Below are 26,960 nucleotides of genomic sequence, written 5' to 3'. Positions count from 1 at the left end.
TGCGTGAAATTTCCATTATCCCGTCGCTGGTTGCCAATACGTGATATACAAGGTTAGAGAGATTGATACGTCAGAATATTTGTGGCTTTTCAATCAGCTAAGCATTGAAAACCAACTAAGGATAGGAACTTTATTAGCCATTCCCTGTATAACTTGATTAAAAAAATAACCAATGATGGTTTCGTTTAGTAAACATATATTTCAGATAGGCATAAAGGTATACGTTATTCGATACCTTCTCACAAATTGAATAACAAAAATTACGTAAGCCTATGCACATTTTTGTAAAAGCTGCAATTGCATCTTTCACTTATATATTCTATCAAATTGTAACCAATTAAAAAAAAGAAAACATCACTGTCGTCTCGTGTGGTGTTACCATCCTAAAACTTCAACGTGAACCACAACCTGGCGTTCTGTTGTTAAACTCGTTGTCTTCTAAATAAACCATTGGTGTAATAGTGGCCACAAATAGAAACCATAAATTTTCTCTATAAATACCTTCGTGAAATATCGGAGAATGGAAAGTCTGGTCGAATGCTACGTAACAACATTGGGCGATCCCGTCTTCGTTCGGCGTAACCAGTGACCATATGAGCGTGATCAAAGGTGTTGAAAAAAAGTGGAGAGTCAATAGCACGCGCTGCAGCCTCCTGGTGAAGGTAGTGAAATAAATTTGCATTAGTTCCCACGAGTTTCTTTTTAATGTTGGTCAGTACGGTACTTTCATTATTTTGGTTTAATGAAAAGAAAGTAAAATTAACGACTGGAAAGTATGCTGATACCTCTGTGCCAACCAGTGGATCACGTGCCTGGGCTCCCCGATATTCTTCACGAGAATCTTGGCGCAAGGGGCGACTTGTAGGGTTGAATTGAATGTCAACAGGAAACTGTTCCTCTTTATCGTCTACGAAATCAAATTTCTTGTTGGCACCTTGAAAACAGAACATACCAAATTAATTAGACGAAATTAATGCCATTCAGTGGTAAAAACAGTAGAAGGTGTTATCTGATTGTGCGGAACAAAAACAACCCCGACACACCCATGATGCGATTGTATAGACCTTGACGGATAGGTGGAATCAACAGATCATGACTTCCGCCTTTGTTTTGTTAGGGCAAACACAAGGTCATATGCTTTAAGAACATTCTCCCATTTTTTCGTACATACCAATTTTTTGGAAGGAATGTTTGAAAATCGCGTCTATATTGTCAAGAGAAGATTCCAATTCTTTGATGGCATTGCTGGGATTAAAGTTGTTGGCTTGGACTAAGTTTTGGTCGTCAACGCGAGGCGTCGGTGCAGCCAAAGCGCATCCAAAAATTACCAACACTGCAACCGTCTGTATTGCAAAACATAAAATTATATTGATTAGCATTTCAAATAACTCTTCACGGTAGTATTGGATGTACAATTTACCTTAAACATGGTCACCTGGAAGCGTGAGTGGAAGACAGGAGAGCAACGAGCAGACACTGATGATGTTGGGCTCACAACACGATGACTTTAGTGCTCGGATACGAGCCCACGGGAAAACCGTGGCGTCACTTTGCAACATGGAGGCGTGGTTTCAATGTTGAACGTATTGATATCCCTCCTGTTGTCTCTTAAAGAAAATGCCTTGAGGAGATGTATAGTGGTAAACCTCTATACAGCTGCTCCTACAGCTCAAGTATGAGGTGCACAGATTTTTATGTTGATTACCTGTTCCGTCACTAATTGTTAACAGAATAGGAAGTAGAGCAATAAGCTTCGCGCAATCATGCAAATTTGTAGAAAGTGACAGTCAGTGTGACATGTAGCTGATAATTAAGAAGCAATTTCGTTGCAGTGCCAAAAGGCTACTGTTTAAGCAGCGTAGTCTGGCTATGTTCGTTGGCATCTCTTTCAAATATCCCCGTTTTTCCTTTACAAAGGGGGACGATAATGAACAATCAAGTCGTAATTTTAAATGGTAAATGTTCCCTTATTTTTGGAGGGACGTACGGCGTCATTTAAAGCGACTTTCTACTAATAGGCGTTACAATTTTTAGAAGGGAGAACGAACTTTGAATAAACCCTGACAGTTAAAGTGTGAAAGATTCGCGTAATAAAGGCACTTTTACCAATTTCATTCAAAAGACCCACCCCTTAAATCTAAAGGTAAAAGCGAGCGTAATTCTTTCCGCGACAATTCCAACCGAATCAAATCGCATTGTATAAAACCCCTATACAAAAATAAGTTTTTAAACAAGAAAAGTGAAAGGTAGCTTTTCAACAACCATTTTCACACTTGTGGAATCTAAACGCAGTCATCCGTTACAGATCTCTCCAACATAACGGTTCGTTAACATCGGCAGGAAATTTGATTATAAGATCAGCGCCAAAAAAAATTGAAAAATTGCATAATGCCGAAACGGTATAATAAAATGCATTGGGCGAATCCGCATACGGTACAACCAATGCGGCGCAACTTCCACCGCACTACAGCTAACCGACGTAGCTTTCTACTAAGAGAACGTACGTCAAATGAGAACCCGCTAACTTGCGGAACTCGGTGAGGCAACACGAGAAAACAGGACGTCTCTCGACTACAGGTTACTAAAATATATCGCAATATTAGTGGTTGTTTGCCTGTCGCCGCTATAACGGTAAAAGCTGCAAACTATCGGAAAAAAGGAAAACAAAATCAAGCGATAAAAGTAGGACTCCTTTTGAATCCAGAGCTCCATCGCTAGCTTTTCAATTGCGTATGAATTTACAATTCACTACTTAACATAAGCATGACCTGCATCGATATCGATCACGACGATTCTCTTGAACAGAAACTACTGGATATGATTGACCTCGATATTGTGAGTTTCGGCGCATGTATCAAAACAGTAGATTAACAGCTTTACGTAGACAATTTCGCAAGTCGTGAAATTGCCACGGGTAAATTTCCCGGTTTGACATTTCGTTGTTTTTGGTCAAGTTACCCTGAAACCTGTTGATTTCTAAAACCGAAAAAAAAAAAATTTATATAGATATATTTTTTTTTAAACCATAGTCATCATGATTTCGAAACTCTTTCTTTGGCAGTTCAAGTGCCTTTATTCACAACGACAATTTTCTATCGTTCCATACTGCGGTTTAGTAATCGGGACTGACAGTCTGCAAGCCGAAATAAAGTTTTGAAACCGTCAGTAGATGAGGTGCCCGTATCCGAAATCAATTTGCCAAATGGGACGTTGCGGAATGTTACGAATGCATGGCATCCCCCAAAACACACCGTAACATCAGCTTTTAACCCAGATCGTAAACCATTTTCCCTTGGCTATCACCGTTTTATAAGGAGCAATGGAATTTGGCATATGATCAGGCCTGATGGTGCCTAGTATTTCCGACCATACGACAAGAAGCTTCAATTCATCTTGTTATATTGGTGGAATCCCATTACAGAAAGGCACTGTACATTTGCCAACAATGGTCTCGCAGACAACGGTCAAAACATAGGTAATTTGGATTATATAAACGAAAAGTGAGTTGAATTAGGGAACGTACACGTTGGTGACTAAAGATCGACCGAAACGCTGCGCCAGCATCTCGTCCATGTCAAGAGCAGGTTTTTCATTTTCTTCCTGCTCCTCTTGCCCCAAAAGACTCTCTTGAAGAGGATCTTGAAGTGCTCGTTGCTGCTTCTTGCTTGTCCTACACCTTTTCAATGACTGCAGAATGATGTATGATATGCATCCAAAAACAGCAAGTGACAGGACTGCCAACAAGGCAGGTGAATATCTATAATAATTTCAATAATTTAGTAAATAAACAAAGAACAAACATAAGTTAACATTATTACTCAATTCCTCCAAGCAAATGTTCAAACACAGTGCTTTCCTCGACAATGACAATGGTATTGTTCTTTGTTGTCAGTGTAACACTGCTACTGCTACGAACCACAGATTCAATATGTTCGGCCAGGTCTGTCAGGGGCCTGCACAAAGTGTCACGATCAAATTCACATTTTACCACTGTCAAATGATCTTCAGGACAAGGTGAGCAAGGAAGGCATTGGCCAGTTTGTGGATCCTTAAAGGTAACCCACTGTTCACAAAAGTCTGCCAAAGAACTTTCCACTTTCATCAGTTTGGAAGCTGTAGGTGTTGTTATCACAGGTGCACTTAATACCGCGAAAAAGATAAGAAAACGAAAGAAACAAGAGTGAAATCCTCCAAATGAGCACATGGAATACAATGTTGACATATTGTTAACCATTCATGTGAAGAAAATTCGTAAGATATTCCTAAGAATTTCCTAAGAATTGCTAGAAGACAGCTTCACCATTAAGCAATTAACTAGGAAATAGGTAACGGGGTCAATTTAACGCCATCTGTTGGCTGGTTTCAAAATGGATTGACGTCACGGGTTTGACTTGACGTGTTTTGGTTTTTTGGAAAAAGGAAACCATTGTAACTTGCATAGTAGATTATTATTAGATAAAAATAGAATCCTTCTAGATTTTTGCATAAGGTTTAAAATATTAATACTTAAGAAAAAAAACCAAAAGTTACTAAAAATCAATATATTTTTTGGCCAGCTGGGGTGCAGACGCCGCAGTTTAAAATATGACATGTCGTGAGTGTGATGTGTGAACAGCAAAACAGTGTGCTTGATCAAGATTTCTTTGTAAAATAATTTACCGAAACGCTGCCCAATTGTGAAATATAGTGTTAGTTAATATTTTTCTCCACTGGACTTATTCTTTAAAAATGAAAAACGGATCAGCAAAAACTAAAAGCACTAAGAAAGCGGCCAAAGAAGCCGCAAAGAAATCCAAAGATGCTGGTAGCATCAGCATGAGAAATGCCCTCGCAATCCTAGTCACTATATTCGTATTTTCGATTCTTTCACTTACGTGTGTCTATACTTGTTTCCCTGAAGTTGAAGAATCAGAGAAACAATATATCAAACTGCCCAGAGATATTGAGGATGCAAAACATCTTGGTGCTGTTCTTTCTCGTTTCAAGGATAAGTACTATTCCGAAGTTCTTGGAGGAGTCTTCATCACTTATATATTGTAAGTGTAAATTCAAATATCATCATTGTTTTGACTCATTTAGCCATTAATCTATATGTATCATATTATAGTTTGCAGACATTTGCCATACCTGGATCGATTTTCTTGTCCATTTTGTCTGGATACCTGTTTCCATTTTATCTGGCCTTGATTCTAGTCTGCTTCTGCTCTGCAATTGGTGCATCTTTGTGCTATTTGCTTTCTTACTTGGTAGGAACAAAGCTTGTGAACAAATTTGCCAAAGAGAGAGCCCAGTCATGGGCCCAAAAGGTAACAATCAATATATTAGATTTCAATAACATTTAACAAAAAGTTTCATTGGTTAACCAATGAACATAGGTTGATCAACATAGAAATAACCTCCTCAACTACATCATCTTTCTAAGAATAACTCCTTTCCTGCCAAATTGGTTTATCAACATAACATCCCCAGTGATAGGCGTCCCCCTGGGCCCATTCTTCTTTGGAACGTTTCTAGGTAAAGTTGGATTCGTGTATTTTTTCCTTTCAAACAGTGTGATCAATAATTATCGTTATTTACATTGTAGGCGTGGCACCTCCATCCTTCGTTGCAATTCAAGCTGGGACGACATTGAATCAGTTAACATCATCTAGCGATACAGTATCACTCAATTCCATATTGATTCTTGCGGCCTTCGCTGTGCTCTCGCTGCTACCGGTGTTGTTCAAGCAACAACTTCAAAAGAAGTTTAGCTGAAAACAACGTTATCATCACAGTTTGCTCCGTACCCTATTAGACTGCAATTTTATGTTTGTTAACAAACTACTGTATTTTGACGGGAGATTCCATTCGAACAATGTGGTTTCTGTATTGTGTATTAATAAAAACGAACTGACATCCGTTACGCTGATTTCACCACCCAACTTGTCAATTGATGCGGGAATCGAGTTCCAAAATTGCCAATTGTAGTACACTATTTGACATGTATGAAATTTTAGTTGGAATAAAACCAAACCTCATTCAATATACAAATCTATATCGAGATCTACTTCGTACCTTCGCGAAATGATTTGTGCAGCTACCATCCGTCAATCAGTGTGTCCATATTGACAGTTGAGTTAGTACCTGGGCGCATACGTTAGGGAGCAGAATATGCAAACGATGAAAGAATGGAGTAGAACACACACCATCAATATTTCTAATGGAAACAATACATACTTTACTTAGTGGCTTAGTTAGACTTAAATTAAAGGTTGAGCTACCTGCACGTTCGAAGTTCTCGGTAATGTAGGAGGTTACTCAAATCGGCGAATCGTTTCGAGATGAAAGCGTAGACAAATCGCAAAATTGTTTGTCTTCCTTTAGATTGAATTTCCTTGATACCTCTCAATATTGGTTTATGGCTGATATCCTAAGACAAACAATAGAAGATTTGCTTGGGTCTCGCTAACTGGTATAAATACTGTGTACCTTCATGATAGGGATGCCACCGTTGTAGTATTCAATCGGAGATCTAATGGTTGTTGACTTCTCCTTCTTAACTTCGATTACTTGAGTGCGAAACTGACAATCAACAAACTTTTGTCTGTATTCACAAAATGGGTGTGTGATGAGGCAACTTTCTTCATGCAGACCTAGAGAAAGAAAGTGTTGGTTAAGAATCCACTAGCATGTTTAAAAAGAGATGAAAATTACCAGCCAGAACCGAGTAGGCAAGCCAAAACAGTCTTGCGACAGGATAGATGTAGTCTTGAACATTTTTGAGAAACCACATTTGAGATAGTTTGTGTGTCAAAGAAGCAGTGTACAATGCAGTCAGTGGAACAACGAAGCAGGATGAGAGATGTGATGCTTGCATGACTGTTTGAAAAACTGTTTCAAACTTTGAAATGATGGAGTCAGCCAGGCGATTATTCTCCTGACTGACTCCCTTCACGTTTTTTTGGTTCTCTTCAGTTTGATTTTGGGGATCTGTTAACTGGACGGAGAGAACCATTGGCTCTTCATCCTGTGAGGGAGTGCTGCTGTCCTCGAGCCAATCATCATCTTCATCCTGAAGCATTGCCATCAACTGGTCAGTGCTGACTGACACAGTGTTAGTAGTAGCTTCTGGTGCCGCCTGCTGTTCATGAACACCATTCACGTTAGAGCAATGGCCATTGACTTCCACTGCGTGACCATTTGGCACCTGGCTGGATTGGCTCCTCTGCTTAACGTCATTCATGACCTGCCTAAACATCTCAGTAAAATTTGAACTGAGATCAGCGAAGGCTGAATCCGTTGCTGTGTCCCAAATATCTGCCACTTCGCTCTTGTACCAGTCGAGGATGTCGTTCTCCGAAACATCTTCATCGTCCGAATCCATCATCTTACAGAAAAACCTACTGCGTTAAATGTGACACATCCAACCGGCTTTCCTATCAAGACGTTATTCAACTTATGCGATGACTTCGTGAGCAACCATTAACGATTATAAGAACATTTCAAATAACAAAGAATACAAACATGCTTTGTATGGTACAAGTTGACTTTGAGCGGCGTCAGCTAAACAGACGTCTGTCAACTGTCAAGAAGAAAATTCCTCTACAGTAGCGACACGATGGTATGTTTAGGAACTATTTTGATTAGGCGGGAAATCGCAACGAACCCATGAAACAAAGAGTTGCATCGACTGCCTTAAGTGTCCACAGCGAACATACTTGAATAATTTGTGCAGTGATAAACGTCTTTACAAACTTCTTCATCTAACAATGATGAAACTCTGCCTGTGTTGTATGCAAACTTGAGTACGTACTGTACGTAGCCCATTAAGCCGACCTCTTTTGATACAGCTTCAAGTGGCACTCGCTTCTTCCACAGATTATCATGGTTGCATACGTCCTTTTGACGAACAGCATGGTCACAGTTGGTAGTTCCCTTTACCCTGTTTTGCTTAGGTACGGCTTACGTTGAATATCCAAACGCCTTTTATGCTACTGTTAGTACCTAGTACCACACATCATATTCAGTCATAAAGGATCTAGCGGGATGGATTAATTTTAAGATCGGTGTGTATTTCGAGTTCATTTTCCTTTTCTTTAAATCTTAATGATAATAATACTTAATGTATTATAACTGTACGGGTGAAACAAAGAAAGAGTCTGGATTGGGAAGTATCAGCACAAGGGAATGGGCTGAACTTATGAGAAGGAGAACAAGTTTTTCTTTATCTTTCACAAAAAAAGGACTAAAACAAAAACTAAATAAGTAAAAGCCATATTGCGAGTCAACTGATGACACTTTCGATAACCATGGACGTTATACAAGGCTTCACTCCTTTTCCCCCACCCTTTTTTAAATTGGAAATTTTTTTATTGAATTCTATAATTTAAATTTGTTATTTTTTTTCAGTTCCACCTGTTTAAGAAAACAGTCATCCGAAACTCAAAGGAATTAAACTAAAACGAATTTGACTACTGAATCAATCGAATGATTGAGAATTGGGAATACGGGCCAAGAGAAAGGATTCGAATGCAGCTGTGTCCTCTACTTTCGTAAGAAATACAGGGGCCTACGAAAACTGGCCAAAGAAATAACGAAAAAATGTAGATGAGAAGAAGAAAGATATCAGAAATGTCGGGAACGTGAAGAATGACGTGAAGGAAGTTAGAAGACAGAAAAGAAGAACAGAAAACAGAGAAAGTTCCCGATTGAGTCGATTATCGATCCCTACACACCGCCACACAGAGGAGATGATGAACACGATTATTGCAACGCAATCGTTCGTCTTAAATAAATGAAATCGGGGTTTGGAGAATAACCTAGAAGAATTGTTTGTGAGTGTCGAGACGCCGAAAATCTTGCGTGAGACGAGTGAACGAATCCATCACTCGCCATTCTTTTGCCTATCAAAAGGTACTGGGATTGTTGGATGAGGTGTACAGGTTAGAAAAAAAACAAATGATTCGCAATTACGTTCTAACGAGTTTCTTTAATTTTTTTAAAAGTCATCGACTGGAATGTCTCGGCTTCTATTGTTTAACTTTAGCATAGACAATTCAGGTTTTTCGTTATTTATTTACTAGAGTGGATCATGAGTTTGTATGATTGGATTTCAAAGGCAAAAAACGAACCAGAAAAAACAAATCCAGTCCAATAAATAAATGATGAAGCTAAAAAAAAAAAATAAATAACAAACGAAAAAACTGAACTCAAGATTTTGTTTAAACGGCAGTAGGGTGTTTCCTCGATTGAACATTATTGGTTTTTTTTTTGTTGTGTCAATATTTTTTATTATTATTGTTTTTTTTTTGCTTAACTTTTCTTCTCGGAAACGAAACGATGCGTTCACAAAACAAACGATCGTATTTCTGGCTCTGATTTCACTCTCAGATTTCTTTTGTTTTCTTTTCTACTAGCATAGCTGCATGTTATATCGGAAGGAAAAGATGGAACAGATAACTCTTCCAGAGTGTTGTTTGTTGGGAGAAGATGAGAAACCAGCACAAAGCTATTCGATCGAGGAACGGACAAGAGCAGAAATGATTATATCCAATAGCAGTACTCCCAAAAGTGCTAAAAGAAGAGAGCTTGAGAAAAGAGCGGGACTGTCGATATGATCGAGGCATCAGCTACCCGAACGGAAACAAAAGAGAACAGAATTCGTAGTACGAGCGAAAAGTGGCATCAGCATCCAATTTGAATTGGCTTCGACTTCACCCAGACTCGGGTGGAGAATCGCGTCATCTATTTCGAATCATTTTCCAGGGAAACAAATGAAAAGACGAGTGTGTCTAAAATTTGTTTAGCTGCAACTCGTGAAGAAATTAAAAAAGAAAAATGGTGAAAAACTAATAAGAAAAACAACTTCAACGAGATTTGTTTGATTTTTTTTTTCTTTTTTTTTTTTTTTTTTCATGGCTGTACAACGACAGTTTTTCGGCCATTTTCTCTTATTATTTTTGTTCCGTGATCTATAACTACAATGACGTTTCCGCAAAATAGGAGAAAAAGATTAGAAGGTAAAATGAGGAGAAAGATGTGTTTGTTGAATGGAGGATTGTAAAAAGTACAAGAAAAAAAAAAATGTGTAAAATTGCTGGACGAATTGAGAAATTAATTTGCATAAAAAATGAGGAAGAAAAGAAAATTCAAAGAGAACAAACGGAGGGATGGGTGTGGAAACGTCCTGAGCGACGACTTCCTCATAAGTAAATCAATCATCAAAAAGATAGTAATAGTAGAAAGGATGGGCAGGTGTGTGAAAAAAAAAAAAAAAATTCAACAACGGTAGATTCAATTAGATCAATCCACTGATATACATCAAAAAATTTTTTTTTGCTTAATAAATGCCTCCGAGACAGACGGCTTTAAAAATTTTTTTTTTTTTAGCTACTTGTACTACGGGATTTTTTTTTTCTCTCTTGCTTCTTTTGTAAATACTTCACATTTCTTTGATCTTCTAATTTTTTTTTTTTTTTGTTGTTGGCTCTTTGCGTCTTGCCCTCTTCACATCGATCGTGACGTAAAAGAAAAATCATTACGTCCGAAATTTGCGTATTTTTTTTTTTAACGTCCTACATCCTCCCCTTTCCCTCCCTACATCCCCACTATGTCAGATCAAAACGCTGTGAAAATTGGGGACATGGCTCTTATTTGGATAATAGACTAAGAGAAAACGGTTTTTTTTGGGGCGGGGTGGCAGAGAGTGAAAAGAGACAGAATTTTGCATGGAAAAGCAAAAATGAGAGACAAAAAAGCTTCATCGGGGGTGGGGAAACATATCTGCGATTTGAAATGTGTTCGTCCAAAAGAAAAACGAACGGAGAGATAAACGACCGAGATTCGGTGAGACGTTGAGGTCATCGGGTACCTTTTTTCAAAGATGGTTTTTTTTTTCAGTGGACAGCGGGAGATTCGAAATTTTTGGGGGTTTTCTTCCCTCGATAAGGACAGAAAGAAAGATCGAAAAGCCATAGAAAACATACACACAACAAAAACATGATCGTTAATTAAAAAAAAAACAAAAAAAACAACAACCAACAACGCAAGTACGTCCCTCTGTACACACTCAAAAGATTGGCGTCATGATTATTTTTCTTATTTGTTTGTTTGTTTGTTTTTTTTTGTCCCCTTTCGTTTGCTTGTCTTCTTTGTTATCTACCTGCAAAAAGGATTTCAGAGATTCGGGTGGTGAGGGCAGGGAAGAAAAAAAAAATGACCATCGTGTAGGACCAGTCCCGAAATTGCACTGTGATGAGTCCCGAGCGATCGTCAGAAGACGACTGTGTCAATGAAAAAAAAAAAAAAAAAATGCAAAGTATTGTTAAATTAACCCTTTTTTTTTGTTGTTTGCTTTTGTTTTAAAGCTTCCTCCGCACGTGTGTGAATGTGTGGTGTGTGTGTGAAAAATGTGTCATAACGATTTTGACCCTTGATTTGTTTCTTGAAGAAAAAAAAAAAAGGGAGGAAAAAAAAAAAAAACTTTCGTTAGAGATTCAAACAGGGGGTAGTAGGGGGTAGGTGGAGGGATCCTTCAATTATCCTTGTTTGCTTTTTTTTTTTTTGCTAAATTAAATGAATTGGCAGGTCGCAACGCAGTAAGTTTTTTTTTTTTCCGGTTCTTCTGATTGATCTTGCTCGTAATGATGGTCGAATGTTGCTGCTCTTTTTCTTGCATGTCATTTTTGTTTCGCTTTCTTCTTTCTGGCTTTTTTTCCTTAATAGTAGGTCTCTCTTTCGACCCATCCGCCCGGGTTGCGACGCAAGATGAATTTACGGCACTCGTCGTAGACGAAGATCAATATGGAGAAAGGAATGGCCGGCAGCCACCAATTGATCCTGAAAAAACGCGAGTGGAAAACAGAAACGAGATTTCGTTTTTTTTTTTTTGTTTTTTTTTTAATAAATGAAAACGAGGCAAACAAACGGAAGTAATGTGAACGTGATCACTCACTTCAACGGGTACATGCGAAGACCCTTGTCCATGCCGGGCGTGTAGGAAAGGAAGGCCGCCATGGCCGTCTCGAAGAGGAGACCAAAGTTCATGACGTGATTGCGCATGCCTGAGAATTTTAGATTAAATTAGAAAATATTATTTGTCCGAAATTGGATTTAGGGCATTTTCGCTTACCCTGGTGGAGGATCGAGTTGCGTCTAGTTTTGCAAATAATCAAATCAGCCCATTGCACTACAACGATGGATACGAAAAACGCCGTGTGGCAGGTGTACTCCAACTGTTTACGAGCATCGTAAGTCTATAAAAAGAATGACACATTATATTAAAAAAAAAAAAAAAAAAAAAATGGAATTCACGGCGTGAAAGGGAATGTGTGTTTCAAAGGAGCCAAATGATATCATTCAATTTACCCATTCTTGTCCGTAAGAATCTTGGAGATCATTGACGGCACGCGAGTCCCAGTTCTTGCGGATGCCGAATAACTTGTCGGGTCGGAATCCGTTTTCGGCCATAATGACAAAGTAGACGAAGAAGCCGGCAGACGCTTGGATCATACCAATCTGACCGTAGGCCATGGAAATCAGCCTGGAATTTTTTTTTGGGGGGAGAAGGGTTAAAGAATGAACGAATGAAACATTTTTTGTACAACACAAATGACGTAAGAAAAGCATTTGACTATTCCTCGACACGTTACGTGTCCTAAGAATGTTCCATTCAAATAAAAGAAAGTAAAAACAAAACAAAAAGAGACATCAAGTTGTTTGGCAACTATCAATCTCAATTTTGAGTTTTAGTATTTTTAAATTGTTTTTTTTTCCTCGTATTGAAGGGAATGTTTGTTTAGTTGCTAATGGATGAAGTTGCGAAATGGGAAAAGGGCAAACAAATCTTGAAAGATAAAATAAAGAAAACACAAAAATCGATCACAAAACTAGAGAAAAAACGTTCTACAATAAAGAAAGAGGAAAGCCACCGCACAAGAAAATATAGAAAAAAAAAAGAAAAGAAAAAGTGTGCCATAACCCACCAGAGAAGAATATCGATTGATCCAAACGAATTGTTTAAAAAAATGAATATTTAAAAGCCTTGTATGTTGGCGATGATATATTACCTTATCGTCATGTTGGTGGGTCTTTTTTTTTTTTATAATATAAAAAACAATTCTGAAAATTCCTTTTGAAATCTTAAACAAATCAAATCTACAGCTAAAACGATTGAACTCTTTTTCCCCGCCCTAGTTCACTATTTGTAAAACGAAAAAAAAAAAAAAAAAGGAAAAAAAAAAAAAAAAAAAAAAAGAGAGAGAAGGGCAAAATGGAATCGAATGTGAGAACCTACCTGTAATTGACGAGCTTATCGGTGAAGGGATTGCGTGGCTGGCGCTTCATGATATCGGACTCGGCGGCCTCGTAGGCCAGAGAGATGGCAGGCACCTATTGACGAGCAGGACACGAGGATAGATTCTCTCTCTCTCTCTCACTGTCCAATCTCTCTGTTTAACTAAAACTACTTCTTTTCAAACCGTGCTCGTCAAACGTGAAAAAAAGAAAAAAAGGGCCTCCAGTCTATCGGCCTCCCGCCCAAACACACCTGCCAACGTGTCTTATTTTACAAGTGCAGCAAGTCATCGGTGACTAGAAACTAAGCCCGCCCACATTTCCGTTCGGATCCCGCATCGTGCGGAACGTACTCACCTTTGCAGATCAATCTCCATCAGGTGGGGCTAACAGAGTCTCAAGTTTCTGTACGAAGGTGTTCTTGTCCAAAAGCAAACAACGAAAGCGGACGGAAGGAAAAAAGCCAAATTGAAAAACGTCAATGAAATGTCATCCCATGCATAGGATAGATCAGAAGGACTAAAAGAGAATAAACAATCAAGTCTAGATAGAGAAGAAGAAGAAGAAGAACGTAATAAAATGAAATAACCCAAGAAAGAAGAACGTATTTCCCGGTTCGTGATGATAAATGGGGAGGGGAGATTGGTACGTGTTCCAGTTGTTTGGCTTGTTTTTTTTTTTTTTTTTTTTTTTTTTTTTGGGCTTACCTTTCGTTCACTAGTTTGTCGGTGAATGGATTTCTTGGCCGACGTTTCATGATATCCGACTCAGCTTCCTCGTAGGCCAAGGAAATAGCGGGCACCTGGCAGTTTTGGTGATCGGTGTCGTGGGTAGATGGCATTTCAAGAAACCAAAAACAACCGGGGGGGGTGTCGACAGTATTCACGCACACACAAAGACACGCGCACACACAGACGCACAAAATCAATAAAGAGAGAGAAAAAAAAAGAAAAATCCAAAATCAATTAAAATTGAAAAAAAACAAAAACAAAAAACAAACTAAATAAAAAGGGATTTTGAAATATCAAAACAATCAACCGGGCCGGCAAAAATGCAATCAGTTTGATATGCAAAATATTACGTAATGTTTTGATCTCAGCCAAAAAAAAAATTGGACTGGCCATTCGATTACATTAAATTTCTTTTTACCGGCCATTTACATCGAGGATGTCATGCTGATATTCAAATTAAGAAATCGCCGAGGGTCCCCATCGACAATGAACGACATTTCTGTCTATCACTTCAACGAAGAATGTGGGTCCAAAATAAAAAAAATTATGAAATAAAATCCAAAAAGAAAAATAAACGGACGGACGGCCTTTTTTTTTTTCCCCTCCCTTCCCTACTTCTTTAAAAATAGAAAAAGGCTTGAAACATGGAACGGTTACACTGAGAGCGGCAGCGGCCGTGCAAATCACAAACATGAAGGGGAGGAACACACATACGAGAAAAACTCATCAAAATTTCTCGACCCATCCCGTTGGCCGAACGGACGTTCCAGTTGGCGACGATCCATCAAAATGAAAGGGGGTGGGGGGAAGCACCAATCAGGCCACAACGACATCCAATATTAGAGAGAGAGTGTGTGCCGTCCACATAGTGCAAATAAAAATAGACAGAAGCCACCCAACTTTCCGCTCTCTCGCGTCCATTTTTTTTTTTTTTTTTTTTTTTTTTTTTTGTGTGGTGGGCCCAATCTATTAGTCAAACGGTGATATTGGACAGCAAAGGGATAAACGAGATTAACACCGCGCTAGGTGGAGGGGCAGGGAGCCATGCACCAACACTGACCTGACCTGTAGTTCCTTCTGCATTTATCCTAATTGCTTGCACACACACACACACACACACAGACACACTCGGGAGAGATGGAATTATGTTTCGAATTAGTTTTTTTTTTGTTTAAGGGCTGATCAGTCTCGCACACCACGCCATCTTTCTTGTAAAATCCTTTATCCCCCGATACCTTTCATTGACTAATTTATCCTTGACGGGGTTACGCGGCGGCCGCTTCATGATGTCATTCTCGGCTGATTCGTAAGCCAAAGAGATGGCCGGTACCTTAAATGTTTTTTTTTTTTTTTCCGTTTTTTTTTTTTTTTTTTTAAATTTAGATTGGGAAACATTTGAAATTCAAGCAATTCCCGCCCTCGCGCGCACGGTCAAAAGACAAATACGATTGAAGAGATCGGAAGGGAGCAGTTGAAAGTGGTGATTTGATTTACGTTAGAACTAGGAGAAGGGCCGAAATGGCTTACCATGTCGGTACCAAGATCGATACACAAGATGGTGACGGTGCCGAGCGGCAGAGGGATGTCGGCGATGATGAAGAGCAAGAAGGGCGAAATCTCCGGGATGTTGGACGTCAAAGTGTAGGCGATGGATTTCTTCAAATTGTCAAAAATCAGACGACCCTCTTCGACACCGGTAACGATCGAGGCAAAGTTGTCGTCGAGCAAAATCATGTCGGCGGCCTGTTTCGAGACATCGGAGCCGGCGATACCCATGGCAACACCTAGCGGCCACAACGAGAACCACGTCAAATAGTAATTAATAATAATAATAATAATAAGAAAACGAAAACGAAAAAAAAACAAAACAAAAACAATCCCGTTTCACGGTACCGATATCGGCTTTCTTCAAAGCGGGCGAGTCGTTGACACCATCTCCCGTTACGGCGACGATGGCTCCGAGCCGTTGGCAACCCTCGACAATGATGAGCTTTTGTTGGGGCGACGTGCGGGCAAAGACGATCTCAGTGTGGTAGCGTAGTACGTCGTCCAAGTCGTCGCTGTTCATGTCACGGAGCTCGCCGCCGTGAACGACGGCCGCCTTGGCCAGACGCTTGTCTACCTCTTCGACGGGGATGTTGAGCCGCTGAGCCATGTCCTCCACTGTTTCGTTGCCCTCAGAGATAATGCCGACGGATTTGGCGATGGCTTTGGCAGTGATGGGGTGGTCTCCGGTCACCATGATAACTAAGGTAAAAGAAAAACCGGAATTAATGACATCGTCAAGGGGTGCGGGACGGCCAAGACGCACAACAAAAAAAAATAAAAATAAAAATAAAAAGGAAGGGGGGTTTACCTTTGATACCAGCAGAACGGCACTTGGCGACGGCGTCGGGGACAGCAGCGCGGGGAGGATCGATCATCGACATGAGACCAACGAAACGGAGTCCAGTCAAGGGGAAGTTGGGGTCGTCGGCGTTGAAAGAGTAGCCCTTGGGGTACTTGTCCAGCGGCAGGTAGGTGTCGCAAAAGCCGAGGACTCGCTCGCCGAGACCGCCCAGCTCCATGTAGGCCATGTTGAAAGCGTCTTTCATCTCGTTGTCGAGTGGCTTCTCCACCCCGTTGATGAAGATGGTCGAGCAGACGTCGAGGATCCGTTCGGGCGCTCCCTTCATGGCCAGGAAGTAACGGCCGTCGTTCTTGTCCTCGTTCTCGTGGAGCGACACTTGGTACTTGTTGGTAGAGTTGAAAGGGACTTCGCAGACCTTCTTGTTGCGGGCGCGGATGGCCATCGCCTCGCCCGTCGCCAGCTCAATGCACTTGAGCAAAGCGGCTTCAGACGCGTCGCCGTTCACTTCGCGCTTCAAAATCGGGATGTTATCCTGGCCGGGCTTGAATTCGGCTCGACTGCAAAGTCCGGCAACGCGGGACAGGGCCTTCCAGCCGACGCTCGTCTTGTCGTATTGGGCTCCTGCGCATTTTCATTTTCATTTTCATTTTCTATTCAATTCAAATTCAAATTCAAATTCAAATTAGATGAAACTAACCAGACTGGTCTTCAGTCGTGTCGGCCTCGATGATTTGTCCGTCGAACCACATATGAGCAACAGTCATCCGGTTTTGGGTCAAGGTTCCAGTCTTGTCTGAGCAGATGGTTGAGGTTGAACCGAGGGTTTCGACAGCCTCCAAGTTCTTGACAAGGCAGTTCTTCTTGGCCATGCGCTTGGCCGTCAGCGTCAGGCAAACGGTGACAGTGGCGAGGAGACCTTCGGGCACGTTGGCCACAATGATACCGATCAAGAAGATGACGGCGTCGAGCCACTGGTAGCCGAGAGCCAGGGCGATGATGAAGAAGGTAACACCGAGGAAAACGGCCACGCCCGTGATGAGGTGGATAAAGTGGGCAATCTCGCGGGCAATGGGCGTCTCTCCAGTGTCGAGTCCGGAAGCCAATCCGGCGATGCGACCCATCACCGTGTTGTCACCGATGCTAATGACGATAGCGCGAGCGGTTCCTATTTGTTTATTTATTGATTGATCGATTGATTTAAATTGAATCATCCTTCATTTGAATTCGTTTTAAATTATTGCAAATGATTGATACCTTCGACGGCGTTGGTGGAGAAGAAAGCCAAGTTCTTGGTCTCGAGCGGATTCTCGTTGGTGAACTCGGAGTTGCGGCTCTGCGGCTCCGACTCGCCCGTCAGCGACGAGTTGTCCACCTTGAACATGCGAGCCTCGATGATGCGGACGTCGGCCGGGATGCGGTCGCCGAATTTCACCTCGACGATGTCGCCGATGCAGATCTCCTCGGCCTTCATCGTTTGCTTAAGGCCCTCGCGCACCACCACGGCGTACTGCGGCACCATGTTCTTGAACGACTCCATGATCTTGTTGCTCTTGCTCTCCTGGTAGTACGAGAAGACGCCCGTGACGACGACGACGGCCGTCAACACGATGCCCAAGTACAACTACATCCCCGCCAAAAATTTTGAGAAATTTTAAAACATTCAAAATGCGACGTACAATGAAATTAGAAAAAAAAATTATAATAATAATGGGAAGGAAACGTACGTTGTCGCCGAGCACGTCCTCTTCGGTGCTGACTTCGATCGAGTAGGCGACGAAGCAGAGGATGGCGCCGACCCAGAGCAGCATGGAGAATCCGCCGAAAAGGTTCTTGCAGAATTTCACCCATTCCGGCGTCGTTTTGGGCGGCGTCAGGGCGTTGGGGCCGTCGCGTTCGAAAATGGCCTTGGCTTGCGCTACAGTCAAGCCCTACATTTTTCACACGCCACAATCATTAAAAAAAAAAAAAAAAAGCACAAACGACCATCATCTCAACGCAGCAAAAAAAAAAAAATGTTTGCGTTTTGTAAGTAAGGCTTTCTTTACGCCGCCATTACGAAAATAGATTCTCTTTTCTCTTCAATCTTGTTAACGTTGCTAATAAGAACAAACACACACACACACGACGCGCGCATCATATGCGCGTGTTTTGTGCCGGACACGGGAAAAAAAAATAATAAAAAGATAAGCGCTCGACGTCCTGGCAAACTGGGGTCGACATGGCAACCCAAGAAGCGTCGCTTCTTTTGTTGACGCCCCCCCCCCTCTCCCTGACGTCTAGAAAAACGAGCAAGACGATACATAAAAAGGGGGGACTTAATTCATCGATCCGAAAAGGAAGCCCAGAGTTGCCGCGAACTTGCACACCCACTGCATCATACATGCTGCCGGAAGTGTGGGTGTGCAAAAGAAAGCAATAAAATATTAATGTTGATGCATGTCATTTGCTCGTCTTGTACCTCGAACATCCATCGGTGTACCGAATGAATCGAAAGAGAGAGAAAAAAAAAGACGTTGTGGGGGGGGGGGGGGGGAGAGAAAGAAAAAAACTCACCGTTTCGGGATTGGTGCCCAGTCGTTGGTAGAGCTCCTCGATGGGGATCTTGTGGTCGTCAATGTCCAACTCTTGCTTCAACTCGTTCAGGTCTTTCTGGCCCTTCTTGGCCGCCTTCTTGCCAGCGCTAGGCGCCGCATCCTTTCGCCGATACTGTGACAAATGAAAGCAACGTTAATTTTTAATAAACATCAACGCGAATTCGATTTTCACACGTGACCAACGCAATAGAAAAATCAGTTCTTTTGGGGGAAACATTTCGAACTCCATTTGCCAGCAATGCAACCGTGTATACGTGGTCACAAAGTACGTAAGAGGGCCGGGGAGAGAGAGAGAGAGAGGGGGGTGCAGACATTGGGGAAATGGTCGAGTAAAACATTACCTTGGCAACACCATCGGCACGAAGACAGTCGTCGGGTAAGGTGGCTGTGGTAGCCGTCCGGTACGAATCCGCACGACCGTACTAAACGTATGCAAATGCAGGGCAAATCATGAAAGGGCGCAGGCAGGGCAGGGCAGGCAAATCATAATACAAAAAAAAAAAAATTAGACATAACAAAATTAAAAGGTTTTCAAGCTAAAAAACAAAAAATAATAATGAAACATGCACAACGTCAAACATAATTGATGGCAGCATTCCAGGTGTAACTAGGAATTGGTTCGATTGCGTCATTTTAAATGGCGGATAGTGGACAAAAACAAAAAAAAAATTGAACTAAACTATCACGACATTCTTTTTTTTTTTTGCGTGAATCGCGTGAAATGTACCGCAATGACGTACGGGGAAAACTAAACGAGCGTGAAATGCTGGGGGAAAAAAAAAACGGATGTGAAAATGGCGGTTCGGATGTAGTACAACCGACGCCGGTGGATATAAATACAAGGAGCGTCACATTTTGAGTACTGGAAATCGATGCCAACAAAATCGGGAGTGCACAGCTGGGCCGGCTGGCGCAACCGGAATCCTATCTTTAGACTTTTCTTCTTGCGGGTTCGTTTGTTTTTACGCAAGAACACATAAAAGGACAAAAAACCAAAAAAAAACCAAAAAAAATGTTGCGTCAGTACAAAACAAAAAAGAGAAATACTTTTGAACAAATGATCGTCCACTTGTCCCTCAACGAGACGTTCAAAGAACAAAAACCCGACGCGGCGGCGACACCTGTCCTTAAACTAATGTGACACTTCAAACGCCGTAAATCAACGCTCAAAGAAAACACGCAGAGTGGTGGGCGAACATGAAAGTGGGTCCGCACCGCTCATTAAGCGAACCTTCTTTGTTATTCTAGCGGTGATGGACGTTTTTTCGATTGGACATTGTCAGAAACTTGTCGTCGCTGCAAATAGATGGCAAACGTCATCGACGTGCTTCATATGTGACACGCACGCAGTCAAACTCGTCTCCCGCAGTGTGGCCTGCCCTCAATCGATTTGCCCGTTGGTGCAGCGAATGGATCGTTATTTCCTTCTCGTCCTTTAGCGGTACGAGAAAAAGAAAAAGAAAAAGAAAAAAGGAGGGAGGGGAAGCCATAGAAAATGGTATGATTATACTTATACAATGTAGTTTGAGGAGTTTCAGTTTCACTGCACCGTGCGTACCAAACAACCGTACAACGTTACATACCCTCGCTACTGTGTGTAAGACACACACGCAAACTAACTATTGAACAACGCTAACGTCACGATGACCCGCCGCGTATCCATGGAGATTTCCCGAACAATGATCAGAACCTTCACATTCGGGTGGTGACGTTGAGATACCATTTAAAAAAAAAAAAAAAAAAAAAAAAATAAAAAATAAAAAAAAAGGGAGGTGGAAAAAAAATGGGGTTTGAAAAAACGAAAGGGATGATCGTTCGTGAGTGATAAGGTGCACGCAAACTCACGAATAGCAAAATAAATCAGAAAAAAAGGGGGAGGGGGGGGGGATAAAACATCATGGGGTTCCCAACAGGAAATCTAATTATTACTAACCTCAGTCATGACTGGTAATTAGACGATATCAACACCGAAATTTTGTACGAGGCAACGCGTTCTGTTTGAAATTCTTTCTACTAGAAGGCACCACCCACCACACCGTCACAACGCTTGTTTTAAATTTGGGTATTCCTTTTTATTTTTAAGCGAATTAATTCGACTCTTAATGTATCGCAGACAAACGAAAATTAATTCTTTCCTGTCGGAACACAAACACACACATACACACACGCACAAAATTCACGAAGAAGATGAAAAAAAAAAAAGGCCGTGCCAGATGTGTTTTTTGTTTTTAAATTAGAAAAATGTCCTTTTTTCTTCTTTTTCTTTTCTTTTTTTCTTCTCAAAAAATAAAAACGGACTCGACGGACAACTGGCCGAGCAGACGACTCCGGCACGACTAACCGACTTTGCCCGTCCTTTTTTCTGTCTCAATTTTGTCCCCCCCCCCACCCTCTCTTAGTTCCCTCCCACCCCTTGGGCCCGGCTATCGGGTAGAACTCCTCCCGCAGTTTGTTTTTGCGCACGCTCGGTCCGCAAAAGAAACGCGACAAAATTGCACGCCAGGCTGCGCCACCGTCGTCTTTTTTTTTTTTTTTTTTTTTTCTTTTGGGAAAAAAAAAAAAAAAAAACAAAACAAGATTTACACATTTTACTTGAGGACGATGAAGAAGAAGAAGAAAGCGGAACAAAATGTGCGAACGCCAGAAATGGGACATTTCCGTTTGGCCCTAGCAACAGACGACTGACGCAAAATGGATAAATAAATCATCCTTCTTTTGTCATCCTTTGCATATAGATGCGCGCAATGTAACAAGATGAAATAGTCTCGGCGGATCAAAACAAATAAAAAAATGACATTTTTCTTTTCTCTTATTCCGCTACGCTTTCCTTTTTTTTTTTTTTTTTTTTTTCACGCGATAGCCTTACAAAAAGCGAAAGGCCGGATGATGAAATAAAAGAGCAACTGGGAGTTTATTAATAGTCCCTTCCCACCACTGCTGGCAGTACATACACACACAGATGCATCGTTTCGCTTATTATTTCCGTTTTCGACGGCTGCAAAAAAGAAAAAAAAAAAATTCTTTTCCTTCCGTATTCTCTCCCTCTACCCCCCAAGAAAACAAAAAAACAAAAAAACAAATGCACTCGGAAAGATAACAAAAGAAAAATGTGGATATCTAGTCGGAACGACACTACTCTAACGGCACGCCACAGCTCGATAATAAATAAATAAATAAAATATGGACTGACGTATAAAAGAGACGTAATAATCATACAGTCTCAAGTTGCTGCAGCTGCTCTTCTTGCAATGTTGCAAACTAAACACACGTTTTTAGCTTTTTTTTGTTTTTCTTGATCAATTTTTGTGTTTTTCTTTCTTACTCCCGTTTGGCTTTCAGAATCGCGGATGACAAGATGTCGCCGATAAAAAAAAAGAAAAAATGAGACAAGCAAACACACGCAACTAAACAAATTGTGAACAAAAGAGATCTCTTCCCAGTTTGCAGTGTAAGCGATAAGCAAATAAAAAAAAAAAAAGAAAAAAAAAAGGGGGAACTATTATTCATTGTTGGTTGAAAGAAAATTCGAAATGCGATCGATGGGGACCCCGTTGGCTCAATTCCAATTTGTTCAATAGTTGGGCGAGTACTAGTGGCAAAAGAATCCTCTCAAAGCAAACGGCCGTGTGGGTGGGGCTTTATTTTGTTTTATTTTATTTTATTTTCAAAATAAATCTTGCACGAAAAAAAAAAAAAAAAAAAAGAATAAGAAAACCTTGCCATCTCTTTAATAGAATTGGCTGCACACAAGAACTGAAAAAGAGGAAAAGATCGGTTTTTACTCTCGCGATGGTTACACGCTATAATGTTATGTCACACAAGAGACACGCGGAATAATAGAAAAGCACGGAGCCGGAGAAAAACAGACGGAATCAATCCGAAATAGGAAGCCAAGAGCTCGATGCCCCCTTTATTATCTCCATCCGTCTGGCCATAATCGATTGTTTCGTTCTCCTTCTTTCCTATTGCTAGACATAATCACTTTCAGCGCCAGCGGAACAGAGCGCCTTACGAGGTGCTGGGTGGAGGAAAAAAAAAAAAAAAAGGGGGGAGGCAAATGCGATTGTCAGGTTTCTAGCTGATTGGATCAAGTTGAAAAAAAAAATCCCGAATTTCGCGATCCTCGTACTCTATAACACAGAAAATCAGCATTTTTTTTTTTTTATTGGACGCAAAGCCCAGTGTTAGTAGACGCCATCTAGAGACCAGACGCTTCGCCATCCTAGAATTTCGATGTTGTTTTTTCTATTTTTCACGCTCAGAAAAATCGCGCATCGAGTGCGGATCAAACACACGACGCACACAAAAGATCAGTTCACATCACGATGCTATTTCCCCCTTTACATCCAAAATGGATTTCCGTATAGAAACTTCGCTTAGATACAGAGATGATATAAAAGACATGCTTGAGCTTCAATTCCCTACCCCCCCCCCCCCTTTTTTTTCTTTTCCTTCCTGGGGACAAAAAAAAAAAAAAAGAAAAGCTTCCGGTCTTTTTTTTTTTTTCTTGTGTGTTATCCGATGGGATCCAGCTGCTAAAGAGATTGAAAAAAAAAATCCCAAATCAACTACAAGCAAAAGAAGAAAAAACTTGAGGATAAGCTTTGACAGATTGGCGTTCAGCCCCATGTGACGTCAAAAGATTTCTCGTGAATATTTCCTACGAAACAAGCGCAAAAATGCCCATTTAAAAAAAAATTAATGTCGTAGGACACATGGACCGGCCGCTATGCCGACAACATGAAAAACAAAATAGGATCCGTGTGACAATCCCAATTTTTCTATCCATCCACAACGGAAATGGAAGATGCAGCGAATGGAAAAAAAAGGAAGCAAAAATCTAATAAGCGATAATCAAAAGAAGAAGAAAAAAAAAAAAATTGAATGTGCGGCAGCTAGTCTAAATAGCAGTAGTGTCTTCTGCATCCCCCCCCCTCCCCTCGCCAATATCGACGACATCAATCGACGCGGGCTTCATTTCCATTCTTTTTTTTTTTTGCCTTCCGTCTTTCTTCTACTCCAACAAAAAAAAATGGGAAAGCCTCTGGATCCTACCGGATGGAACGAGAACCTTCGCACATATCAGACAAGAGAAAATAGAAGAGTGGCCAAAAAGGTTTTTATTGATCCTTCTCGGCTTTTCGTGGCGTCTCTGCACACGACACACGCGCGCACGGTATGTGCAAGCATGGCAAAAAAAAAAAAAAAAGCGTAATAATTCACTACACACACGACGGTGTAGGGAGGAGCTTTCGTGAAAATAGGAGGGGCACACATACAGCGAGAGGGTTTCTAGACTGAACACGAGCACTGTAGACAATACGAAATGCAATAAAGAGTTTTTCTTTTTTCTTTTCAAGTGCTATCCTACCAGCCCATCATTCTCGCCCAGTCTGTGACATTGGTGGGAGAGGACTCTTCATTCGTCAAATAAAAGAAAAGAAGATGCTCCTTCATCCGTCACAGATTCACGTGCACGCAAAAAAAAAAAATAAATCGAAATGAGCCCATCCCCGAAGCGCCCCAGCGTCGCTACCATTTTTGCCCAGTCGTTTCCTATTTCACGCCAGTCCAGCCACACACACACACACACACGGCTGAATTGCCGGGAGAAAACGGGGATCGATTACACGCATGAAAATGTTTTTTTTTTTTTTTTCCTGGATAGCCAGGAATATGACATTTAATGTTACACATGTCCAGTAGCTCATTCCGCGTTGCATTAAAGACACAGGATGGTAAGAGAGAGAGAGAGAGACGAAGAGGAAACCCTTCGGCGCATCCACACTCCTCCCAAACATGCTGGGCGGGATGTTTTACGGCGACCCTAGACTCCTCCTACTCACGCGGATCGATGTCTGATGAGTCCGGCCATGATGGCCATTAGTTACCAAAGTCCTCCGATGTTCGAAATTGCCCCGGTCGACTCCATACCCCCTCCCACTAATTTTTAATCAATGACCCCACCGCAGTCGCATTCAACTCTTAAATATCTTATCGATTTCCTCCTTTTCTTTTATTATTATTTTTTTTTAATTCCTCTTTCTATACCCGCAAAAAATGTCTGCAAAAGTTCGTGCGGAACGCAAGCGCCTGGCATACGAATGGCATCCATCGATACAAATGGCCGGGGCCTCCCAAAATAAAATAAAAAAAAAAAAAAAGTGAAACGGAATCCAATTTGGACGCTAATCGATCGGACTTTTTGACCACGGAAAACAAGGTGGGCGTTGGCAGTCAATTTGCAGATCGCAAACTTTCGGCAAACGTTTGGCTCTTCGAATGAGATGATGAAATCTGACACGAGCGGCGCCAGACGCGGTACGTGGGGTCCGCAACGGAATCTCTTCCATCCCCATTATCTCTCCTCACTTTCTCGTCATGGAGAAAAAAAAACAAAATTAAAGACGATTTGATTATCGTCCACTCCCCCCCTTATTTTTCTCCCTATTCCAGTTTGACTCCGGGTCCAGCTTTTAATCCAATCAGGACAATGTCACACGACGCAAAAAAAAAAAAAAAAAAATAGCGTGAGACGTAACGGCCATATTATACGATTGCTCTTTAATCCGTCATCTTTGTCATGTTCCATGTACAACAATGGCAGAAGATTACAGGCCCTCCCCAGAAAAAAATAACACGAGTTCCGTTTTCTTTTTTTTTTTCTTTTCAAGTGCATCAAACGCAAGTCTGTTGCCAACTGTGTTGTATCTATGTAGATTTTAAGGATCGCTTTCTCTTCCCCCTTCTTCTTATAAACTGGGCAGGATTTGTTTTCTCGTCCCCTCCTTTTCCTTTTCTCGTCCGTTTCAAACAACACACAAATCTTACCAGTTGGACAACATAAGGTCTAACAAAGGCGAGGAGAAACATAAAAAAAAAAAAGAAAGAAAAGGGTCTACTTCAAAAATATAAACAAAAAGTCCTTGGCCGCCCCGCAAAAACGGCCCCAAAGACATTACGCAACGCAAGCTTCTGATTTGTTTGACTTATGTATAAAAATAAAAAAAAGAAGCCTTTCCCTTTATTCATTTAATGATTGTTTTTTTCTTAATTAAAAAAGAGATTACTATTTTTCATAGAAAAACAAACATTTTTAATCTCCGAGATGTGATGTTGGAGGACACCAATCAACTTTGGGGTGGAGAGGGGAATGTCTACTGATAGGTCAGACGAGATAGGTTATTTAGCCTGTCCAGGATATAACAGAAGAAAAAGAATTAAGAGCCCTTAAAAACAAAAAGACAAGAGGGATTTATTTTTTTTGTTTTTGAGGTCAACGATATGGAAATAGCTTTGGCGACGTAGAGACTTACAGAAGAACATTAATAGACCCATTCGGGATGGTTTCGAAACGTTGCTACTTCTTGTAGAGAGGGGAGGATTAAAAGGGTGTGTAGGTGTCCTATCATTCCTCTCTTTTGGAGTAAATGGTCGAGGGAATTTTCCAACACAAATATTTCAGCTGGAAATCAATTCCAGGAAGAAAATGAAAACCACCCCAAGAAAGATGGGAGACATTGCTGAAAAAGATAAGCAAGATCTTCTATTTCTTTTCTTCTTTTTTTCTCCTCTGTACGAAAGAGGCTTTGAAGTAGTAGAGCTACGTTAGAATTAGGCAAATGAGGTCACGATCGTGTGAAATGTCTCTATATTCCATACAGAACAATTGCTGCGGACGCGTGTCTACGAGAGAAGAGACGACAAATCTCAATTTGATCTTCGACTGACCTTTAAGAAAAGAAGAAGAAAAAATGGGATGCACCTCGATCTTGTGATGACGATCGACAAACTCGATAAGACTACTGTCTAGCGTAACGGGCTGAGATCTAAGTTTAGACATTTCAGAATTGAGTGCCAAAAAACGAACATCCTCCAGAGAAAAGAAGAAGAAGATGGTGGTGGAAAAGAGAACCGTTGTGATTTATTCCAGCGGAACGAGCATTTTCAGACTACCCTATTTCCTTTCCCCCCGTTGATCACGTGTGTGTCATGTCTCCACACGAGTTCCAG

General features: G+C 41.0%; 6 protein-coding genes across 14 annotated transcripts in view; 2 read left to right on the top strand and 4 right to left on the bottom strand.

Annotated features, from left to right (window-relative positions):
* Positions 1 to 26,960, top strand: part of LOC130688887 (electron transfer flavoprotein subunit beta-like) — a 71,063-nt gene that overhangs the window by 37,394 nt on the left and 6,709 nt on the right. The gene's annotated exons all lie outside the window — the stretch shown is intronic.
* LOC130688897 (uncharacterized) lies at positions 180 to 1,621 on the bottom strand. Of its 4 annotated transcripts, none has more exons than XM_057511914.2 (6): positions 1,421 to 1,621; positions 1,172 to 1,343; positions 1,044 to 1,103; positions 786 to 934; positions 502 to 653; positions 180 to 435 (listed from the first exon to the last, which is right to left on the bottom strand). In XM_057511914.2, the coding sequence occupies exons 1-6, from the start codon at positions 1,427 to 1,429 to the stop codon at positions 423 to 425; spliced, it is 555 nt and encodes a 184-aa protein (XP_057367897.1). In that variant the 5' UTR covers positions 1,430 to 1,621; the 3' UTR covers positions 180 to 422. The 4 variants fall into 4 exon arrangements, with proteins under 4 accessions (XP_057367897.1, XP_057367896.1, XP_059352735.1 ...); XM_057511913.2 differs by having other exon boundaries at positions 180 to 438; positions 1,421 to 1,600; XM_059496752.1 differs by having other exon boundaries at positions 180 to 438; positions 1,065 to 1,103; positions 1,421 to 1,596.
* LOC130688890 (uncharacterized) lies at positions 3,383 to 4,334 on the bottom strand. The gene is made up of 2 exons (XM_057511905.1): positions 3,819 to 4,334; positions 3,383 to 3,757 (listed from the first exon to the last, which is right to left on the bottom strand). The coding sequence occupies exons 1-2, from the start codon at positions 4,232 to 4,234 to the stop codon at positions 3,511 to 3,513; spliced, it is 663 nt and encodes a 220-aa protein (XP_057367888.1). The 5' UTR covers positions 4,235 to 4,334; the 3' UTR covers positions 3,383 to 3,510.
* LOC130688884 (transmembrane protein 41B-like) lies at positions 4,543 to 5,902 on the top strand. Its single transcript, XM_057511899.2, has 4 exons — positions 4,543 to 5,036; positions 5,108 to 5,306; positions 5,376 to 5,514; positions 5,585 to 5,902. The coding sequence occupies exons 1-4, from the start codon at positions 4,729 to 4,731 to the stop codon at positions 5,752 to 5,754; spliced, it is 816 nt and encodes a 271-aa protein (XP_057367882.1). The 5' UTR covers positions 4,543 to 4,728; the 3' UTR covers positions 5,755 to 5,902.
* Positions 5,856 to 7,568, bottom strand: LOC130688869 (uncharacterized). Its single transcript, XM_057511883.2, has 5 exons — positions 6,694 to 7,568; positions 6,469 to 6,632; positions 6,261 to 6,409; positions 6,055 to 6,196; positions 5,856 to 5,971 (listed from the first exon to the last, which is right to left on the bottom strand). The coding sequence occupies exons 1-4, from the start codon at positions 7,364 to 7,366 to the stop codon at positions 6,091 to 6,093; spliced, it is 1,092 nt and encodes a 363-aa protein (XP_057367866.1). The 5' UTR covers positions 7,367 to 7,568; the 3' UTR covers positions 5,856 to 5,971; positions 6,055 to 6,090.
* The window catches only part of LOC130688856 (sodium/potassium-transporting ATPase subunit alpha-B), a 40,690-nt gene continuing 24,508 nt past the window's right edge, over positions 10,779 to 26,960 (bottom strand). For 2 of the 6 annotated variants that reach the window (XM_059497043.1, XM_059497039.1), the window contains exons 2-14: positions 19,289 to 19,369; positions 18,907 to 19,059; positions 18,078 to 18,281; positions 17,608 to 17,974; positions 17,051 to 17,518; positions 16,360 to 16,974; positions 15,897 to 16,250; positions 15,531 to 15,787; positions 13,980 to 14,074; positions 12,346 to 12,520; positions 12,110 to 12,233; positions 11,933 to 12,041; positions 10,779 to 11,817 (exon numbers count right to left, since the gene is read on the bottom strand). In XM_059497043.1, coding sequence (XP_059353026.1) covers positions 11,697 to 11,817; positions 11,933 to 12,041; positions 12,110 to 12,233; positions 12,346 to 12,520; positions 13,980 to 14,074; positions 15,531 to 15,787; positions 15,897 to 16,250; positions 16,360 to 16,974; positions 17,051 to 17,518; positions 17,608 to 17,974; positions 18,078 to 18,161 — 2,769 coding nt within the window. In that variant the 5' untranslated portion in view covers positions 18,162 to 18,281; positions 18,907 to 19,059; positions 19,289 to 19,369 and the 3' untranslated portion in view covers positions 10,779 to 11,696. Of the gene's footprint in view, positions 11,818 to 11,932; positions 12,042 to 12,109; positions 12,234 to 12,345; positions 12,521 to 13,273; positions 13,369 to 13,979; positions 14,075 to 15,238; positions 15,334 to 15,530; positions 15,788 to 15,896; positions 16,251 to 16,359; positions 16,975 to 17,050; positions 17,519 to 17,607; positions 17,975 to 18,077; positions 18,282 to 18,906; positions 19,060 to 19,288; positions 19,370 to 20,880; positions 20,905 to 26,960 lie in introns of those variants that run through there. The other 4 variants (XM_059497040.1, XM_057511862.2, XM_059497042.1 and 1 more) reach the window with 4 other exon arrangements.

This window comes from Daphnia carinata, chromosome 9 (genome assembly GCF_022539665.2).
Source record: "Daphnia carinata strain CSIRO-1 chromosome 9, CSIRO_AGI_Dcar_HiC_V3, whole genome shotgun sequence".
NCBI classification, from domain to species: domain Eukaryota; kingdom Metazoa; phylum Arthropoda; class Branchiopoda; order Diplostraca; family Daphniidae; genus Daphnia; species Daphnia carinata.
The sequence above is the reverse complement of the archived record's forward strand: the minus strand, read 5'-3'. Positions and strand labels throughout refer to the sequence as shown.

Bases quoted from the DNA above. Each gene is read 5' to 3' on its own strand.
- LOC130688890 (XM_057511905.1), bottom strand. From the start codon at position 4,234: ATGGTTAACAATATGTCAACATTGTATTCCATGTGCTCATTTGGAGGA. The intron at 3,758-3,818 runs GTAATAATGTTA...AAATTATTATAG, and splicing joins CATTTGCTTGGAGGAATTGA to ATATTCACCTGCCTTGTTGG.
- LOC130688884 (XM_057511899.2), top strand. From the start codon at position 4,729: ATGAAAAACGGATCAGCAAAAACTAAAAGCACTAAGAAAGCGGCCAAA. The intron at 5,037-5,107 runs GTAAGTGTAAAT...ATCATATTATAG, and splicing joins GTCTTCATCACTTATATATT to TTTGCAGACATTTGCCATAC. The intron at 5,515-5,584 runs GTAAAGTTGGAT...TTTACATTGTAG, and splicing joins CTTCTTTGGAACGTTTCTAG to GCGTGGCACCTCCATCCTTC.
- LOC130688869 (XM_057511883.2), bottom strand. From the start codon at position 7,366: ATGATGGATTCGGACGATGAAGATGTTTCGGAGAACGACATCCTCGAC. The intron at 6,633-6,693 runs GTAATTTTCATC...TTCTTTCTCTAG, and splicing joins TGCCTACTCGGTTCTGGCTG to GTCTGCATGAAGAAAGTTGC. The intron at 6,410-6,468 runs GTACACAGTATT...TGTTTGTCTTAG, and splicing joins GTGGCATCCCTATCATGAAG to GATATCAGCCATAAACCAAT.
- LOC130688897 (XM_057511913.2), bottom strand. The intron at 935-1,043 runs GTGTGTCGGGGT...TCTGTTTTCAAG, and splicing joins TCTATACAATCGCATCATGG to GTGCCAACAAGAAATTTGAT. The intron at 654-785 runs GTATCAGCATAC...TACCTTCACCAG, and splicing joins ATCCACTGGTTGGCACAGAG to GAGGCTGCAGCGCGTGCTAT.